At 55.3% G+C, this 18,246-nt stretch overlaps 3 protein-coding genes across 3 annotated transcripts; all 3 read left to right on the top strand.

Moving 5' to 3' along the window:
- Positions 1–425: 425 nt before the first annotated feature.
- Positions 426–3,345, top strand: LOC104328192 (acyl-coenzyme A thioesterase 5-like). Its single transcript, XM_075425954.1, has 3 exons — positions 426–858; positions 1,456–1,658; positions 2,281–3,345. The coding sequence occupies exons 1-3, from the start codon at positions 426–428 to the stop codon at positions 2,860–2,862; spliced, it is 1,218 nt and encodes a 405-aa protein (XP_075282069.1). The 3' UTR covers positions 2,863–3,345.
- A 2,099-nt stretch (positions 3,346–5,444) lies between these two features.
- Positions 5,445–9,953, top strand: LOC104328190 (acyl-coenzyme A thioesterase 5-like). The gene is made up of 3 exons (XM_009933177.2): positions 5,445–6,054; positions 8,064–8,266; positions 8,889–9,953. Exons 1-3 carry the CDS (start codon positions 5,445–5,447, stop codon positions 9,468–9,470), a joined length of 1,395 nt encoding a protein of 464 aa, XP_009931479.2. The 3' UTR covers positions 9,471–9,953.
- Positions 9,954–11,817: 1,864 nt separating this feature from the next.
- On the top strand, positions 11,818–18,238 carry LOC104328189 (acyl-coenzyme A thioesterase 1-like). The gene is made up of 3 exons (XM_075426816.1): positions 11,818–12,474; positions 14,136–14,338; positions 16,483–18,238. Exons 1-3 carry the CDS (start codon positions 11,865–11,867, stop codon positions 17,086–17,088), a joined length of 1,419 nt encoding a protein of 472 aa, XP_075282931.1. The 5' UTR covers positions 11,818–11,864; the 3' UTR covers positions 17,089–18,238.
- Positions 18,239–18,246: the final 8 nt, after the last annotated feature.

Raw genomic sequence — 18,246 nt, 5'->3', positions numbered from 1 at the left:
AGCAGTGCAGAAGCAGAAACATGGCTACAGGGAGCACATCCACCAATTTTTCCAAGAGGACCTGTGGAGGACAGGATTGCTAGGAGAGAGTAGGGCTTTATTTGTTCTCAGAATCAGTCCCTTGGAGCACTGGTACAGCATCTTTTTGAAGCATTAAAGGACCATTGGCTTCACAACAGCTACATGGGGCAGGGAGAGAGGGGAGCGGAGCTGGCAGCCCCACCACTGCTGGGGCCGGAGGAGGAGGCAACTCTCCATGACTGCCTGCCCAGGCACAGGAGCCTGGACATCCAGCTTAAATACAACCACGATGCAGCTGAGAGTATCACAGGAGCAGATTACTCCCAGCTTTCTTTGCCGAGCACGGTTGTGGTCACGGCAGACAAGGTTTCTCTTGTGCAGTGTTTTCACATCACTCATCCCCCATGGCCCCCGCCGTCCGCCTCTCGCCCGCCGCCCGCAGCCTCTTCGACGAGCCGCTGGCCATCGCCGTGCAGGGCCTGGCCCCGCGGCAGCAGGTCACGCTGCGGACGTCCTTGCGGGACGAGGCGGGCGAGCTCTTCCAGGCCTGCGCCCGCTACCAGGCGGGGGACGACGGGGAGCTGGACCTCGCCCGCTGCCCCGCGCTGCCGGGCGGCAGCTTCTCGGGCCTGGAGCCCATGGGGCCGCTCTGGGCGCTGCAGCCCCAGCAGCCCTTCAGGCGGCTGGTGAAGCGGGACGTGCGGAGCCCCTTCCGCCTGCAGCTGGAGGTGTTCGAGGGCCACGGGGACGCCCCCGGGCGGCTGCTGGCCCAGGCGCAGCACGAGCGGGCGTTCCTGCGGGATGGGAAGATCTGGGCGATGCTTTTCTTGCCCCCCGGTGAGTGCCCGCTGCGGCCGCCCTGTTTTTCCAGCATTGGCCACAGCCTCGCTGCGGCAGGGCAGCTGCCAGCCCTCCCACTGCCTTAGCTGAAGGGGCGTTGGCTGGAGAGGAGAGCAGGAGCAGGAGCAGGCATGGGGACGGTGCTGCAGGCTACGGGCAGCAGACACAGTTTAGTTCCTCTTCTCCGTCCCAAGGCACGTTTCAAGGGCTGCCTCAGACATCTGTCAGGAAATAAATGAGCCAAGTGGCGGTCAACGGCTGGTCTGGGAGTGGGAAGGGGAAACTGAGGAAAGTCACAGCACAGATCGTCTTTGCCAGTGGACCTTAAACAAAATGCTGAAATAATCGCCAGTTATCAGAACTAAGATAGATTTGCATCTTAAGTAGGTGGTATCTGTCTTTCTGCTACTCAGTGTCTTGCCAGTTAATTTGCAATCATTTAGCAGCTCACAGATAAATAACTCATCATGTCCTTTCCCCGAAAGATGCTTTTCTGCTGCTCCTGTTGTGTAGCTGGTTTGATGTGTTCTAAACCAGAGAAAAACAGAAAGGAGGCAATTCAGACAACACTACTCTTTATCTTCTCTGCTCCAGGAGAAGACCCCTTTCCAGGGATCATCGACATACATGGATACATTGGAGGTCTTTCTGAGCACAGAGCCAGCCTGCTGGCCAATCATGGGTTTGCCACACTGGCCCTGGCTTATTTCAGCTATGAGAATCTGCCCCGGGAGCCAACTGAACTCCACCTGGAGTATTTTGAAGAGGCGCTGAACTACATGCTGCAGCACCCACAGGTAGGAGCACCCTCCATGTCCCCCTGGGTGTCCCTGGGCTTGCTTCTTCTCCAAAGTGCCTGTCCCTTTGTCCGAGTTAGCTCTAGAGGAAGCTGCCGAAATGGTCACGCCACTCTATGGCTGGCAGCTGCCAGCAGCTTGGGTTCCTGGGCTCTAGGAAAGAGGAAGGGTCAACCAGATATTCACTGGAATGGCAGTGGAGGGACATCACAAAGCAATCTCACAAGAGACAGATGAGACATAACAAGGTGGGAAGGCTGTACAGCAGAAAGCCTTCATGAATTGCCACCAAATGTCCTCCTACAGCCTCAAAAGTGAAAAGTAAAAACAGCATCTGCCAGTGTCTAAGACTAACTCTTAGCTGTGTCCTACAACTTGTCCTCGAATTGGTGAAATCATGTTCCCCCTCTATTGGCTGGTGTCAGCACACCAGGGAATATTATCAAAGGCAGCCATTTCAATGGGAGGTGCTTGGCAGTTGTCCAGAAGAAAAACCAATCATTGCCATCAGTCACCTCCTTCTCAGTGTTCTGCAAACTCAGCACTGTACAGTGTCCCTCTCCAGTAAGGAGCTGTTGTGTTTATCAGCTCAGTACTGATGGGGATTTCTCCTGTCTACCAGGTGAAGGGACCAGGGGTTGGCCTGCTCGGTTACTCCAAAGGAGCTGATCTGTCCCTCGCCATGGCCGCCTTCCTGAAGAACATCACAGCCGTTGCCTCCCTCAATGGCCCTGTGGCCACTACAGTTATTCCTCTCTGTTACAAGGATAAAACCATCCCCTCTCTGCCCATCGATGAACAACTGGCCAAGGTCAATGATTCCAATATTCTTGATTGTTCTGACACCCTTAGTGACCCCTTTCAAGCCCCCGGCAACCAAAGCCTGATCCCACTAGAGAAAGCCGAGGCACAGTTACTATTCATTGTTGGACAAGACGACCACGTTGTCAAAAGTGAGTATTATGCTACTGAAGCCTGCAAGTACTTGCAGGCTCAAGGGAAGGACAATTTCCAGATTCTGTCTTACCCTGGAACTGGGCACTGCATTGACCCTCCCTTTTTCCCTTTGTATCCCATAGGAAAGCATCCAGTTTTTGACAAGTGGGCAGTGCTGGGTGGGGAGCTCAGGGCTTATTCTAAAGCTCAGGTTCACGTGTGGCCACAGATCCAGGCTTTTTTCAACAAATATTTAAATGACAACTAATGTGCAATAAAGACACTGCTTTAAATGACCTAACTTGACAGACATTTTCATCTTTGTGGGAAACCATATAATTTGAGACAGAACAGCACTGTCTCATGACCCTGAAAGATCAGCGCGTCCTGCGCCTCCCTTCTCTGTTCTCAGGAGATAAGCTGTTTTCACACATCCAGCTGCAAAAGATCCTGGAAAACAACAACAGTGAACTGGCATTCGCAAAGCCACGAATCCAAAGCTGATTGGCTCTAGTAACTATTGTATTAGTATATAAGGTATTCACTTGAGCAATAAAATGATTCTGATCGAGCACAAGATTGGGGTCCATGAAGTCATTCACCACGCATCTTTATCAGGTCAAACTCTGTTCGCAGGTGTACCAGGACAACTCCAGTATCTTCCATGACTTTGCCCATGCATAACTCAGAACTGGCTCTGCCTTTTCTGTTCTTCCCTGAGCCTTTTTGCTCGAGTGTCAAGAAAAGGAATGGCAAATAGATTTGCACTAACCCTTGATAAAATAGATCATGTGCAAAACGCGCAGTTACATTTCTCAGGCGGTTTCTGCTCTTCCAATACTTGACGGCACCTTGCCTCTCACTGTGGTCTCTACGTGCATACGCTACCCTCAGCTCATACTTTAAACCAACACCTCTCAAATGCCCACTTTGGAGCAGGGATTTCACCACTCCTATGGTGAATGTCTCATCACCAATGGAAATGTCTCTGATCTCTGTGCTCCTGGAAGCGGGTAAGAACAGATGCTACAGGCAGGATGCCAGGGTGTCTCCGGTTAACCCTCGGGAAGGGGGGCTTGCCCTCTGTGCCTTCTTTCTGTCCTCCCATCAGAAGGAAGTGCTCTGGCTCACAGATACTTCTGGCCCCAAGCTGCCATGCAAAAAGCATTTCTGCTGAATTTACAGCCATTGTGATCTCCTCCCACACAATGTGGAACTTTTTCAGCTTTGTTATTGGGGCAAGAACTGTAATAAATAGGGACTGAGATTTGAAAGCCATGGAGTCATTTTCTGTGCTTTGGGTAGAAGCAGGAATCTTTGCACCTCAACCACCCTCTCACCCCAGGGTGGAGTGGGACCCTGTGAGTGGAAAGGCCCCAAGGGCCTCCTGCCCCACCTTGGCAGATCAGCCACACTCACTCCAAGACACTGGCGAGCGATTACCTGCCAGTAGCACCCCCAACTGCTTTGCCCTCCACCAGCCTTCCAGTGGCCATTGTCCCTGTGGGTCCTGGAGGGCTGCCACCTCCCTTGTGGACACTATCTCCCACCGCCCTGCCAAACCAGCCACTGTGGGTGTCTCCAGGCTGTGGGTGTCCTTCCAGACAGCCTGCGGACCTCAGAGCCAGCAGCTGCCTCTCAGCCCTGAGCTGTTTTCTGCACCTGGGTGTCTGCACTGGGGCACCGCAGCCTCCCCCTGCCTGGCAGGTTTCGTAAGGGATGGTGTCAGCAGTGCTGACTGACAGCTGTGGGCCTGCCCTAGCACGGTAAGGCTCTCTGTCTGGGTGTGGGCAAGAAGAGCAGGTGGCGGAGTAGGAGCGAGGGAGGGATGGGAGCCTTGGGGCAGCCCACGGCCACACCAGATGCCATCGTATGGTCAGAGGCACAAGACTACAAGTCCCAGGAGATGCCAGGAGAGCAGCACTGGGCTCACGGGGCTGTCTCTCCCCTGGGATGCTCCCAGGCCACAGACCCATGCGCCCACCCCAGCACAGGGGAGAGCCAGCCCCTCCTGGGATGCCCCTGCTGAGCCAGGTGGGCTCCCATCCCACGTGAGCTTCTGCAGAACCCAGGGCGCTGGTGGGGCCTGAGCCCTGAACGTGTTCCCTCCCCACCCCATTGCTGTGGCTGGAGCCCCACACCAGTGGCTAAGCACAGGGTCCCCCTGGGACTCCCCCTGGCAGTTCCTGCTGCTGCAGAAGACCTGCATGGGCCAGGAGCTGGAGCAGAGGGACGTGGAGATGAGCTGTGTGCCAGACGCTGCCATGCTGCCCACCATTGTCCCCATGCCTGCAGCTGGTCACGCATGACAACGCCCCGTCGGGCTCAGATCGTGTCCCAGTGGTGGCCTTTCCGGGGGCAGCAGGCCATGGGGTGGCAGGAGCAATCTGCCAAAATGCTCCCAGGCTGCGGAGCCATTTGCCTGCAGGTCTGCATGCAGCAAAGCAGAAACCGTTTCTGAAGGGAGCCTGCGGCTTGGCTGAGTTGGGAGAGCAGCCCGGGGAAGGCGGGCTGCAGCTGCGCCAAGGACAGCAACCAGCAGGCCTGCTCCGGAGAGCTGCCACCGCAGCAGGGGAGCACGCTTCTTGTTCACTTGTGTCCGGGCAGAGCTGCCGCCCTTTGCAGATGCTCCCCCAAGGCCAGAGGATCGGCTGTGCCCATCCCACCCTGCCGCGGGCGCTGGCAGGGCTGCCGCGGCGGCTCCAGGCAGCCTTGACGACTCCCATCGCAGCGTGGGCCCACGCAGCTCCTGTCCCGATTCTCCTCCCCTCGCCTGGGTGTGGGAAGCGGCATCGGTAGAAGCAGCCTCAGCCGGAACGCAGACACAGCGAAGGCAGCAGCTCAGGAGCCATGTACCAGGCCACGGCCCGCGCCCTCAGCCGGGCGGGCTCCCGCGCCTGGCAGGGGCGGCTGCCCCGGCCCAGCCCCGCGCACGCCGCCCCGCAGCGCCGCAGCTCCGCGCGGCCCCCCGGGACGGCCCCCGCCCGCGGCCTCTCCGCCATGGGCCCCGCCGTCCGCCTCTCGCCCGCCGCCCGCAGCCTCTTCGACGAGCCGCTGGCCATCGCCGTGCAGGGCCTGGCCCCGCGGCAGCAGGTCACGCTGCGGACGTCCTTGCGGGACGAGGCGGGCGAGCTCTTCCAGGCCTGCGCCCGCTACCAAGCGGGGGACGACGGGGAGCTGGACCTCGCCCGCTGCCCCGCGCTGCCGGGCGGCAGCTTCTCGGGCCTGGAGCCCATGGGGCCGCTCTGGGCGCTGCAGCCCCAGCAGCCCTTCAGGTTTATGGTGAAGAAGGACGTGCGGAGCCCCTTCCGCCTGCAGCTGGAGGTGTTCGAGGGCCACGGGGACCCCCCCGGGCGGCTGCTGGCCCAGGCGCAGCACGAGCGGGCGTTCCTGCGGGACGGGGTGCGGAGGGTCCCGGTGCGGGACGGGAGGATCCGGGCGACGCTTTTCCTGCCCCCCGGTGAGTACCGGCCGCGGCCGCCCTGTTTTCCCTAAACCAATGTTTTGTCAGTGCAAGCTGTTCCATGACCTCTGCAAAGAGCAGTCCATGAAAGCCCCTGTCCTTCCTTCCCTCCTTCCCTCCTGCTCTCCCTCCCACTCCACCATCCAGCCTGATCATCGTTCCCAATTCACCTGGCTGCGCGGGTGCCAGGACATGGTTGCAGAAGCAGGCAGAGGAATAACCCTTCTTGACCACAGCTTGAGATTTCAAATGTGGAGAAATGCACAGCAAGTGGAAGTGAGTGTGCCAGGAGAGCTGCTGGGGATGAGAAGCTGCAGAAGAGAGTGGTGGAGAGGGGCTTTGTGCCAGTCCTTCACAGTTCTGCTCACTGGGAAGGTTTGGTGGACCCTCCCTCTCCTCTCAGCACAGTAGCAACTAACTGTATGGTGACCACGGTCACTCATGTTGGGGTTCCTGTGGACATTATCATTTCATGAAATGGGGAAGAGGAGGGGCTTAAGAACACTTGCAGGGATGAAACCTTTCCTGCAGAAGAAGACAAATCATTTAATTGCTCTGGAAAAGGTGCAGAGCACCTTTCTGAGGTGTAAGGGTTGACCAAGACACCACCAGGCTACAGCATCTTCTGGACAGCTATGCAGAGACTTCCCTGCTGGAGTCCAGGGTGCGGGAGGGCTGATTTCACCGGCTCTGCATCCCGCCCGCAGGGAGGCCAGGCCGCCCTCCCCTGCCTCACCTCTACCCCCACCTGCTGATCAGGAGATGGAAGAAGCCACCTGCATAAGTTTTGTATCCAAAATGTCCTGCTTCCCCTGAGCTGATGTGCTTACAGTAAGCCAAATGCTGGGGCATTTCTCAGTGTCCCCTGACCTGCTCCTTTTCTGTGTGTTTTAAAATGCTCCCTCACACTTTGAATTGTTTCCCAGGCACAGGATAGACAAGTTTATTCTCATCCTGCTGCCATCACAGCCAATCTTCAGCTTGGTGAGACTGTAAGCTTGGTCTGTAGTCAGCACTTCTGTCACACAGTAACATTTGGAGGTGTGTTTCACCACCATGATTTCACAACACCGAAACTGTCCTGCACTGAGATACCCTCGCCACGGTTTTCTGTTCCAGGGAGTGCTCTCCATGCCATACATCTCTACATTCAGATACAGGCCACCATGGTGCAGGATGTGAGACCGTGGCAGGAGGGCATCCCTGATGAGCGGGAGGCATGAGCACACTCAGGCCTGTGACATTCCTGAAGCCAAGAGTAGGGGTGAGCTTGGTCTTACCCACTCCCCAACATGGCCGGAGACACCTCTGGCCCGGGGCCTGTCGAGCTTCCCTGGGTGGACAGGAGCAAGATTGCCACAGGATGAGGAAAAGAGGACCCTGGGCCAAGAAGGGAAGATCCAAACAATGATCTTTCATTCACCCAGTGAGATACCCATGGCATCCTATTCAGAATTTGGTACTGATCACACTCAGGGACATGATCCCCAAAGAGATGAAGTGCTGGTTGGATGGATCCCACTTACCACTTTTCAAGGAATCCCAAATGTTCATAAGCCACAGTACAAACACAAATCCTTACAGCTTCTAGTTTAATAGTATTACATCTATCAAATCATGATACCTTGAAGATTTTTACAGTGCCAGGTGAAGTGGTCACTGTTGCACGGCTGCTTACAAGGACGAGAGGAGCTGGGACAAGCTTCACCAAACGGTCTCTGCCTGTTGGCCCTAAACACAACGCAGAAATACTGCCAACTCCTAAAACAAGTCAGGGTTTGCATGTTACACGAGAGGCTCTGCTCCAAAGCCTTTCTTCCTCTGCAACACACTCTAGGTTTTTTTCAGCTGCTGACACCGCACAGCGGACTGCCTCATCATGTCCTTTCCCCAAAAGATGCTTTTCTGCTGCTCCTGTTGTGTAGCTGGTTTGATGTGTTCTAAACCAGAGAAACACGGAAAGGAGGCATTTCAGACAACACTACTCTTTATCTTCTCTGCTCCAGGAGAAGACCCCTTTCCAGGGATCATCGACATACATGGATACATTGGAGGTCTTTCTGAGCACAGAGCCAGCCTGCTGGCCAATCATGGGTTTGCCACACTGGCCCTGGCTTATTTCAGCTATGAGGATCTGCCCCGGGAGCCAACTGAACTCCACCTGGAGTATTTTGAAGAGGCGCTGAACTACATGCTGCAGCACCCACAGGTAGGAGCACCCTCCATGTCCCCCTGGGTGTCCCTGGGCTTGCTTCTTCTCCAAAGTGCCTGTCCCTTTGTCCGAGTTAGCTCTGGAGGAAGCTGCCGAAATGGTCACGCCACTCTATGGCTGGCAGCTGCCAGCAGCTTGGGTTCCTGGGCTCTAGGAAAGAGGAAGGGTCAACCAGATATTCACTGGAATGGCAGTGGAGGGACATCACAAAGCAATCTCACAAGAGACAGATGAGACATAACAAGGTGGGAAGGCTGTACAGCAGAAAGCCTTCATGAATTGCCACCAAATGTCCTCCTACAGCCTCAAAAGTGAAAAGTAAAAACAGCATCTGCCAGTGTCTAAGACTAACTCTTAGCTGTGTCCTACAACTTGTCCTCAAATTGGTGAAATCATGTTCCCCCTCTATTGGCTGGTGTCAGCACACCAGGGAATATTATCAAAGGCAGCCATTTCAATGGGAGGTGCTTGGCAGTTGTCCAGAAGAAAAACCAATCATTGCCATCAGTCACCTCCTTCTCAGTGTTCTGCAAACTCAGCACTGTACAGTGTCCCTCTCCAGTAAGGAGCTGTTGTGTTTATCAGCTCAGTACTGATGGGGATTTCTCCTGTCTACCAGGTGAAGGGACCAGGGGTTGGCCTGCTCGGTTACTCCAAAGGAGCTGATCTGTCCCTCGCCATGGCCGCCTTCCTGAAGAACATCACAGCCGTTGCCTCCCTCAATGGCCCTGTGGCCACTACAGTTATTCCTCTCTGTTACAAGGATAAAACCATCCCCTCTCTGCCCATCGATGAACAACTGGCCAAGGTCAATGATTCCAATATTCTTGATTGTTCTGACACCCTTAGTGACCCCTTTCAAGCCCCCGGCAACCAAAGCCTGATCCCACTAGAGAAAGCCGAGGCACAGTTACTATTCATTGTTGGACAAGACGACCACGTTGTCAAAAGTGAGTATTATGCTACTGAAGCCTGCAAGTACTTGCAGGCTCAAGGGAAGGACAATTTCCAGATTCTGTCTTACCCTGGAACTGGGCACTGCATTGACCCTCCCTTTTTCCCTTTGTATCCCATAGGAAAGCATCCAGTTTTTGACAAGTGGGCAGTGCTGGGTGGGGAGCTCAGGGCTTATTCTAAAGCTCAGGTTCACGTGTGGCCACAGATCCAGGCTTTTTTCAACAAATATTTAAATGACAACTAATGTGCAATAAAGACACTGCTTTAAATGACCTAACTTGACAGACATTTTCATCTTTGTGGGAAACCATATAATTTGAGACAGAACAGCACTGTCTCATGACCCTGAAAGATCAGCGCGTCCTGCGCCTCCCTTCTCTGTTCTCAGGAGATAAGCTGTTTTCACACATCCAGCTGCAAAAGATCCTGGAAAACAACAACAGTGAACTGGCATTCGCAAAGCCACGAATCCAAAGCTGATTGGCTCTAGTAACTATTGTATTAGTATATAAGGTATTCACTTGAGCAATAAAATGATTCTGATCGAGCACAAGATTGGGGTCCATGAAGTCATTCACCACGCATCTTTATCAGGTCAAACTCTGTTCGCAGGTGTACCAGGACAACTCCAGTATCTTCCATGACTTTGCCCATGCATAACTCAGAACTGGCTCTGCCTTTTCTGTTCTTCCCTGAGCCTTTTTGCTCGAGTGTCAAGAAAAGGAATGGCAAATAGATTTGCACTAACCCTTGATAAAATAGATCATGTGCAAAACGCGCAGTTACATTTCTCAGGCGGTTTCTGCTCTTCCAATACTTGACGGCACCTTGCCTCTCACTGTGGTCTCTACGTGCATACGCTACCCTCAGCTCATACTTTAAACCAACACCTCTCAAATGCCCACTTTGGAGCAGGGATTTCACCACTCCTATGGTGAATGTCTCATCACCAATGGAAATGTCTCTGATCTCTGTGCTGCTGGAAGCGGGTAAGAACAGATGCTACAGGCAGGATGCCAGGGTGTCTCCGGTTAACCCTCGGGAAGGGGGGCTTGCCCTCTGTGCCTTCTTTCTGTCCTCCCATCAGAAGGAAGTGCTCTGGCTCACAGATACTTCTGGCCCCAAGCTGCCATGCAAAAAGCCTTTCTGCTGAATTTACAGCCATTGTGATCTCCTCCCACACAATGTGGAACTTTTTCAGCTTTGTTATTGGGGCAAGAACTGTAATAAATAGGGACTGAGATTTGAAAGCCATGGAGTCATTTTCTGTGCTTTGGGTAGAAGCAGGAATCTTTGCATGTCCACTGCTCTCTCATCTCAGGATGGAACTTGCAGGAACTTGGGAGCAAGGGCTGCCCAGGTGGGGAGAGGAGACCAGAGAAGTCTTACACATAGCCCCCTTACCTTCACTCTTCCACTGCTCTTGGGGCGCCAAGTGTGGAGGGGAAGGAGTGCTGCTGAAGCCTCCAGGGGCCTATCCCTTAGCATCTGCTCCAGCATATGGTCAAGCTGGTGATCAAATCCAGCACTATAAGCCAAGGAGTGTTATTCTCAACAACAGAAGAAGTTGCCACACATTGAGGGCTGGGCACCAGACAACACACCCAAAAGCCAGATGACAAGGCACCGCCCCAGTTTAGGAGAGACAGGGCAATCTCCATGGGGAACAAGACACTCTGCCCAATACCTCCGACCACTTAGTTTTTCAAAACAGGACAATGCTGAGGATTCCCTCAGATGTTCCCACTTGTTTCACACCACTGTGTCAGACACGGGGAGCTCTGAGTGACAGGCACCTCCATATGCATCTCCCAGGAGGAGTCAGGGAGCCTGAGGGAGTCTCTCTCCCTTTGCAGCTCCCTTCGGAGCAAAAGATCCCGCTCTGGGTAAGACAGACGGAATGGCCTTCTTTTCAAACCCTTGCACAACCCGTAACTGTAAGAAGCAGGTGCTTCCTGACCTGCCCAAAGAGCCTGTGAAAGCCAGCGCCCCTCCCTGCTCCCTCCCGCACCCCTGAGCACCCTGACCATCCCTCCCAACCCATATGGCTGGGCAGAGCCTGCTGGAGACGCAACCTGCCTGGCCTGGGCCTTGGGGCAGCCGACGTGGAGGAAGAGGCGCCCAGGAGACACGAGGCCACGCCATGCTCCTGCTGCTTTGGCTTCTCCCCGCCTCGGCCGGCGTCGGGGCTCGCTGCCCTCCCTCCGGGGCACCCCGCTCAGGGTGGCTGCTGGCGGGCAGGAGCCGCTCCGCCGCCCGGGCTCCCCATCTCTCTGCGGACACAGAGCACACAGGCCCTTCCCTGTCCTGACAGGGAATCCCGACAGCGATCCTGCTCGGTGGGTGGCTCGTCAGCACCTCTGCCCGCCCTGCCTCGCCCGCAGCCACCGCCCGGCCCCGGGCAGCACGGCGGGACGCCGCGGAGCAGCTCACCGGAGCCGAGACGGGCCTCGAACCGCGGACCTCTCGGCGGAAACCCCTCCCGCCGCCGGGGAGGGAAGAGGCGGGCGGGCAGGCGGGGCGGGGGAGCTGCCCTCCCGCTCCTCCCCGCCGGGGCGGGACCGCCGCGCTCCCGGACCGACCGCCCGCCGGGACCGGCCTCCGACTCTGCCCCCGAGGGCGGGAGCGGCCCGGAGCCATGTACCAGGTCACTGCCCGCGCCCTCAGCCGGGCGGGCTCCCGCGGCTGGCAGGGGCGGCTGCCCCGGCCCAGCCCCGCGCACGCCGCCCCGCAGCGCCGCAGCCCCGCGCGGCCCCCCGGGACGGCCCCCGCCCGCGGCCTCTCCGCCATGGGCCCCGCCGTCCGCCTCTCGCCCGCCGCCCGCAGCCTCTTCGACGAGCCGCTGGCCATCGCCGTGCAGGGCCTGGCCCCGCGGCAGCAGGTCACGCTGCGGACGTCCTTGCGGGACGAGGCGGGCGAGCTCTTCCAGGCCTGCGCCCGCTACCAGGCGGGGGACGACGGGGAGCTGGACCTCGCCCGCTGCCCCGCGCTGCCGGGCGGCAGCTTCTCGGGCCTGGAGCCCATGGGGCCGCTCTGGGCGCTGCAGCCCCAGCAGCCCTTCAGGCGGCTGGTGAAGCGGCACGTGCGGAGCCCCTTCCGCCTGCAGCTGGAGGTGTTCGAGGGCCACGGGGACCCCTCCGGGCGGCTGCTGGCCCAGGCGCAGCACGAGCGGGCGTTCCTGCGGGACGGGGTGCGGAGGGTCCCGGTGCGGGACGGGAGGATCCGGGCGACGCTTTTCCTGCCCCCCGGTGAGTACCGGCCACGCCGGGCTCCTTCCGCCGCGGGCGCTGCCTCCGCGCTCGGCCCTCTGCTCCCGGGCCCGGAGACTAACCCCCTGCGGATCCCCCTGCGGACCCCCTGCAGAACTCCCTGCGGACTCCCGGTACCGGTACCGGGCGGAGGACAGCGGGGAGCTGGATCTCGAGGAGTGGTCTGGTCAGCCCGACAAGCTTGGGTCTGCTGGCCACGCTCCGCACCCAGCACGGTGACGGGTGTTAAAACAAACGTGGCTTTGCTTTATGGAGTTGTGTCGGGCGTGAAGGCGTTGATCACAGAACCCTTTTTGTTTCCAAACGCTGCAGGAGGTGGCATCAGCCGCCTTTCCTCTACTGGGCTGTTTTCCAGGGAATTCACATAGCAGTTCTCTGAGTAAGCTGGAGGTTGCTCTCCAAAAGCCTGGAGTCCTAAGCCTGCTGCTTCCCCGCCCAGCCTTTCCCCAGATCATTTCACTTGGTCATTTCATAGTTGCTGCATCCCAAGCTGCCTTTTGCTGCCATGGTTGCCCTCAGTTCTTCTCCATTTGTGAGCAGAAGATCAAGTAAAGCATTAGACAGGTTTGCCTTTACAGTATTTTTGTCAAAGCATGATCAAGGGGGTCTGTGAGGTTTCCAGGTTGCCTTACAAATGCTGTATTGTCCTCCCTGCAGCTGTCCAGACTTCTGCTAGTTGCCTCTAGGAAGCTTCACCTCTTGCCTCTTCTTGGCTGGGTGGCCTGTAGCACCCCCCCCATCCCACCTTTCCTCCCCCCTGTGACCCAGGGGCTTTGACCAAGCGTGTCTCTGGAACCCCATGTGCTCAGGGAGCTCCTCTGCGGGGCACGTGCCTTCCCCTCTCCCCCTTGTTCCCTGCCCGTCGCTGGTAACTCCTCCATGACAGTGCCAAAATACTACGTGCTGTCTCAGCCCGCATCCCCTGCTCTGCGTTGTAGCCCTGTGGCTGGAGGTGAATTTCCAGTTCTTGTCTGGTGCCCAAGTTTTGCGTGTTAGTCTGCGGACACCTGAGGGAAGCCTCACTTCCCTTCAGAGCAGGAATCGGAGTCTCCCTCTTGGCCTCCTCCTTTCCATACTTCGTTCTCAGTTTGCAGCAATCCCTCTCAGCTCTGAACTTCAGTCCCTGTCCCTTAATGAACTGAGTGTAAAGCTTCCCTCAGCAGGTTAGCAAGGCTAGTTACTGGTATTTTCTTTGTCCCAGAATAAACGGCTATAGTACATTTACACTGAAACTGGGAAGCTGGAACCATCAGAAGATGAGATTTTTTTTGATCAGTCTTCTGAGAAGTGCACTGGGGAGAAGCCTCCTGGGTATTTTTGAAGCAGAGCTTGAACATTTGCGGTGAATTTACATGATGTAGAGAACTGGTTGTGACTGTCAAGGGATCTCTTCCCTTCGAGCCGTGTGATCCCTGATGTTATCCAAAACATTAGCAGGCCTGCTATTTTGTGCTGTGTGGTTTGATCTTGAAGCAATGTAGCCATTTACTCAAAACTGGCACAGTAACTTAGATCCATTAGTACCATTCTGCTGCACTATGCTTTTCTCTGTTTTAAAAAGACACATTCCCAGGCCTATGAATTTGGAACATAAATTAAAAATTGTGGGTTAATGTGTCCTGTTATGTGGTCTTTTGCAGGAGATGGCCCCTTTCCGGGAATTATTGACTTGTATGGAACTGGAGGAGGACTCCCTGAGTACCGGGCATGCCTGCTGGCCAACTATGGCTTTGCTGTTCTGGCTCTGGCTTTCTATGGCTATGAAGATCTCCCCAAAGAGATGAAGGAATTCCACCTGGAATATTTTGAAGAAGCCGTAAACTATATGTTACAACACACCCAGGTTGGTTTGTTCATTGACACTCTCTCACTACAGGGGACTCTCAGTAGTCGAGTCCTGCCAGGCAGCAGATGGGGCAGAGCTGCTGTACTTAAAATACCATCTCTGTTCAAGTTGGCTGTAATTAATTTGTTTCATATCTTTAACTCCCATTACAATGGTTCTCTGGCAGATTATTCCAGTTCTTCCTTTTGAACTGGCCAGGTGACACAGTGACATGTGGGTCACATACTGGTAATTTCTGCGCCATTCAACCCAGTGTCTAGTTACTAGTTGCCTGGAGGCTTACTGGACCTCCAGCGGCACTTTTACGCTCTGTAGAATGTCCTTCAGAACTTAGAATGTACTTCAGAACTAAATGCTCTTTTCAGCCATGGAGCACATGACAAGCTGCTGTGATCCAGGTCTTAAAGAAGTACACCAGTACACATTCATTGCTGTGTACTGTATAAGCCGTTAATGTCACTCCAAATGTTGGTATTTGGTGGGCGTGGTTTTTAGTAGCTGGTTGTGAACTCAAGGTTCCTTTTGAGTCGGCATCTCTCGGAAGAGAGCCCCGCTCGGTTCTGCGTCTGCTTGCAAGTAGCTGTGCCTGACAATAATGATAGAACTGCACAAGGCAACACTTGGTCTCTCTGGAGAAGTCAGAATAAATCACAGAATCACAGAATGGTTGGGGTTGGAAGGGACCTCTGTGGGTCATCTAGTCCAACCCCCCTGCCGAAGCAGGGTCACCTACAGTAGGCTGCACAGGACCTTGTCCAGGTGGGTCTTGAATATCTCCAGAGAAGGAGACTCCACCACCTCCCTGGGCAGCCTGTTCCAGGGCTCCGTCACCCTCAGAGGGAAGAAATTCTTCCTCATGTTCAGACGGAACTTCCTGTGCCTCAGTTTGTGCCCATTGCCCCTTGTCCTGTCACTGGGCACCACTGAAAAGAGTCTGGCCCCATCCTCCTGACACCGACCCTTGAGATATTTATAAACATTTATTAGGTCCCCTCTCAGCCTTCTCTTCTTCAGGCTGAACAAGCCCAGCTCCCTCAGCCTCTCCTCATAGGAGAGATGCTCCAGTCCCCTCATCATCCTCATAGCCCTCCGCTGGACTCTCTCCAGTAGCTCCTCATCTTTCTTGAACTGGGGAGCCGAGAACTGGACAGAGTACTCCAGATGGGGCCTCACTAGGGCAGTGTAGAGGGGAAGGAGAACCTCCCTCGAAGATGAGTCATCGTTAAAAGTCTTGGTTGCTTTTCAGTCACCGTAACTGCTCATCCACCTCTCTTCCAAAAAGAACTCTGAAAATTGCTTTCCCCCCCACCTTTTTTCCCCCGAGAGCAGTACCATAGCCTCCTGTTAACATGTCCACTGATAGCCCCAACATGTTTTTAACATCTTGCAAATTTGAAGCCATATTCTCTGTTCTCCCCATTTCCACGCTTCAAAGTCTGTGGGTTTGGAGCCTATTACACTGGTGATAAGGTACAAAAGGTATTAAATTTTGTTGCTGTCTCAGAGGCTTTGTACCCCTGAGGGTCTTTGGATGTTGGAGCAGTTGCAATATTACCTAACCTTCTTCCAGTGTCTATAGAGGATTTCAGCACCCTGTACAATCATTTAGCTTTCCTATTCTAGTTAATTTGCCTGTGTAAAAGAAAATGAAGCTAACCTATTCTATATTGACTCCAGAGGACTGTACAATTAGCTTAGAAAAAGGGTTTTAGTAAGTTATTTTTTTAAGATACGTTTTAATGAGTAACCTACCTCAGAATACTTCCTTTTCACTGTGAGTTAGACACGAAGCATACTAGAGAAATGGGAGAGCAGCTGATGTGGAGTCTGCTCCCCCATGCTAGCTGCTTAATAGGGGAATTGAAGATGGTGGTTGAATGTAAGAAATACATTCTCATAACTGGTCACGGTGTCATAGTCATTGCTGACTTTGAGCACTTTGCACTGAAAGAAAGCATTTGTAGAAGAGGCCTCCCCTGCCCCTTCCGTTCCTCTGCTTCCCTGAACTGCCTTGTAAGCAAAGTGAGTCTGGGGCTGCACATCTGCATATGCTTCAGCACTGACCCTTGTAGCTTTGTCAGGATGATGCTGCAGTCTCAGTGGGGCTTATGATCATTGCTTGTGGTTTCTCTCCCCTCCAGGTTAAAGGTCCAGGGATTGGGTTGCTTGGAATCTCAAAGGGGGGTGACCTGTGCGTCTCCATGGCCTCCTTCCTAAAGGGCATCACGGCCACCGCCCTTATCAACGGCTCGGTGGCAAATGTGGGCGCAGTGCTCCGCTACAAGGACGTCACCATTCCACCCCTCGGTGTCAATGCAAAACGCATCAAGGTCACCAAGTCGGGGATTGCCAATATTATCGACGTGCTGAACAACCCGTTGGAAGGGCCTGACCGCCAAAGCTTTATCCCCTTGGAGAAGGCCGAGTGTCGCTTCTTATTCATTGTTGGCCAGGATGATCACAACTGGAAAAGCGAATTCTTTGCAGTTGAAGGAAGCAAACGTTTGCAAGCTCACGGGAAGGAAAAGCCGGAGATAGTCTGTTACCCTGGAGCAGGGCACTACATTGAACCCCCCTTTTTCCCAATGTGTGCAGCCTCAATGCACCTGCTAGTTGGCAAGCCTGTGGTGTGGGGAGGGGAGCCCAAGGCGCACTGTGAGGCACAGATAGATGCTTGGCAGCAGATCCAAGCCTTCTTCCGCAAACACCTCACGGCGAAGCCACCTGGAACATCCAGTAAGCTGTGAAGGTTACTTTACAGCTGAAGGTGCTGGTGTTTCCAGTTTATTTTGGTAGATGGCTCTGAATGACAACAAAGAACATCAGAGAATAAGCTGTTTGGTTTCTTGGAGGGTAGTGAGTGAGAGCCTGAAAGCTGCTTTCTTTTAACACCCTGCACTAACCTTGGTTAGAGGTCTTGGCCTCCTGTTGTGTGTAGCATGGGGTTACATGCTGTGGAAAAATGGTGGTGGTAAGGCTGGGTCTGCTTTGAATGTGAATTTAAGTGGAAGACATCTCATCCAAGCTGAGAACTGGAATGAAGATTTGCCTTGGCTTTCTCTGAGGAAACGTGCTGGATGCCATTGCCCTCGCCAGAGCCAGCTTCGTGCTCGAGTTTCTCTGGAAGCAGCTGTTCACTCTTCCTGCCTCCAGTGACCTTTCTGTTCTCCCTGGGCACTTCCCTCTCCTGCGTTGCTCCTTCCTCTTCTCCACATCACTGCCGTAATTACGCTTAATGTCTAATATCTAATACTTCACTTACCGAAAGCAGTGACACTGTGCCTGCCTCCTCAGGTAACGCATCTCCTGCTCAGAGACAGCAGCAGCCCGTAGCCTGATGCGGCATTCTGGCCGCACGCGGTAGAAGTGGGACACTTGTGTGGGCTTGGAGAATTCGTAAGCGTGAAGAAACAACAGAACTGGTCCCGCTGGTGGTCGTGCGTGGAGCTGCTCGTGGGCGTCTCCTCAGCAGGGCTGGGTGTCCCCCGTCGCCGCAGACCTGCCGGAGGGCCGCCTCTCCCTGCCCCCCCACGCTGGCGGCCTGCTTGCGAGCGCGGCTGTGCGAGGGGCTGCGGGGCTCTGCGAGGGACCCGCGCCTTGCCACGGAGCGGGGGGCGGCGGGCTGGGGGGGGGAGTGGGGGGCGGTCCCGCCGGGCCCCGCTGCCGGCGGCCTCCGAGGAGCGGGCGGCGGCGGGGCGCTCGGCGATCGCGCTGTCTCCCCGGGCGCGTTCGGAGGAGCGGGCGCTGCCCGCGGCTGGCGAGGCGCGGCTGTCTCGGACCCGTTCCCGAGCGGACGCCGGCTGAGGCGCCGCGCGCGGTTCGCGTCGGTTCCGTTGGCGGGTCCGCGCGGTTTGCGCTGTGTTTTTTTAATGGATTAAAGCGAAACGCTGACCCGCACCGACGGC

Source organism: Opisthocomus hoazin, chromosome 7 (assembly GCF_030867145.1).
Source record: "Opisthocomus hoazin isolate bOpiHoa1 chromosome 7, bOpiHoa1.hap1, whole genome shotgun sequence".
In the NCBI taxonomy this organism is placed as follows: Eukaryota; Metazoa; Chordata; class Aves; order Opisthocomiformes; family Opisthocomidae; genus Opisthocomus; species Opisthocomus hoazin.
The sequence above is the reverse complement of the archived record's forward strand: the minus strand, read 5'-3'. Positions and strand labels throughout refer to the sequence as shown.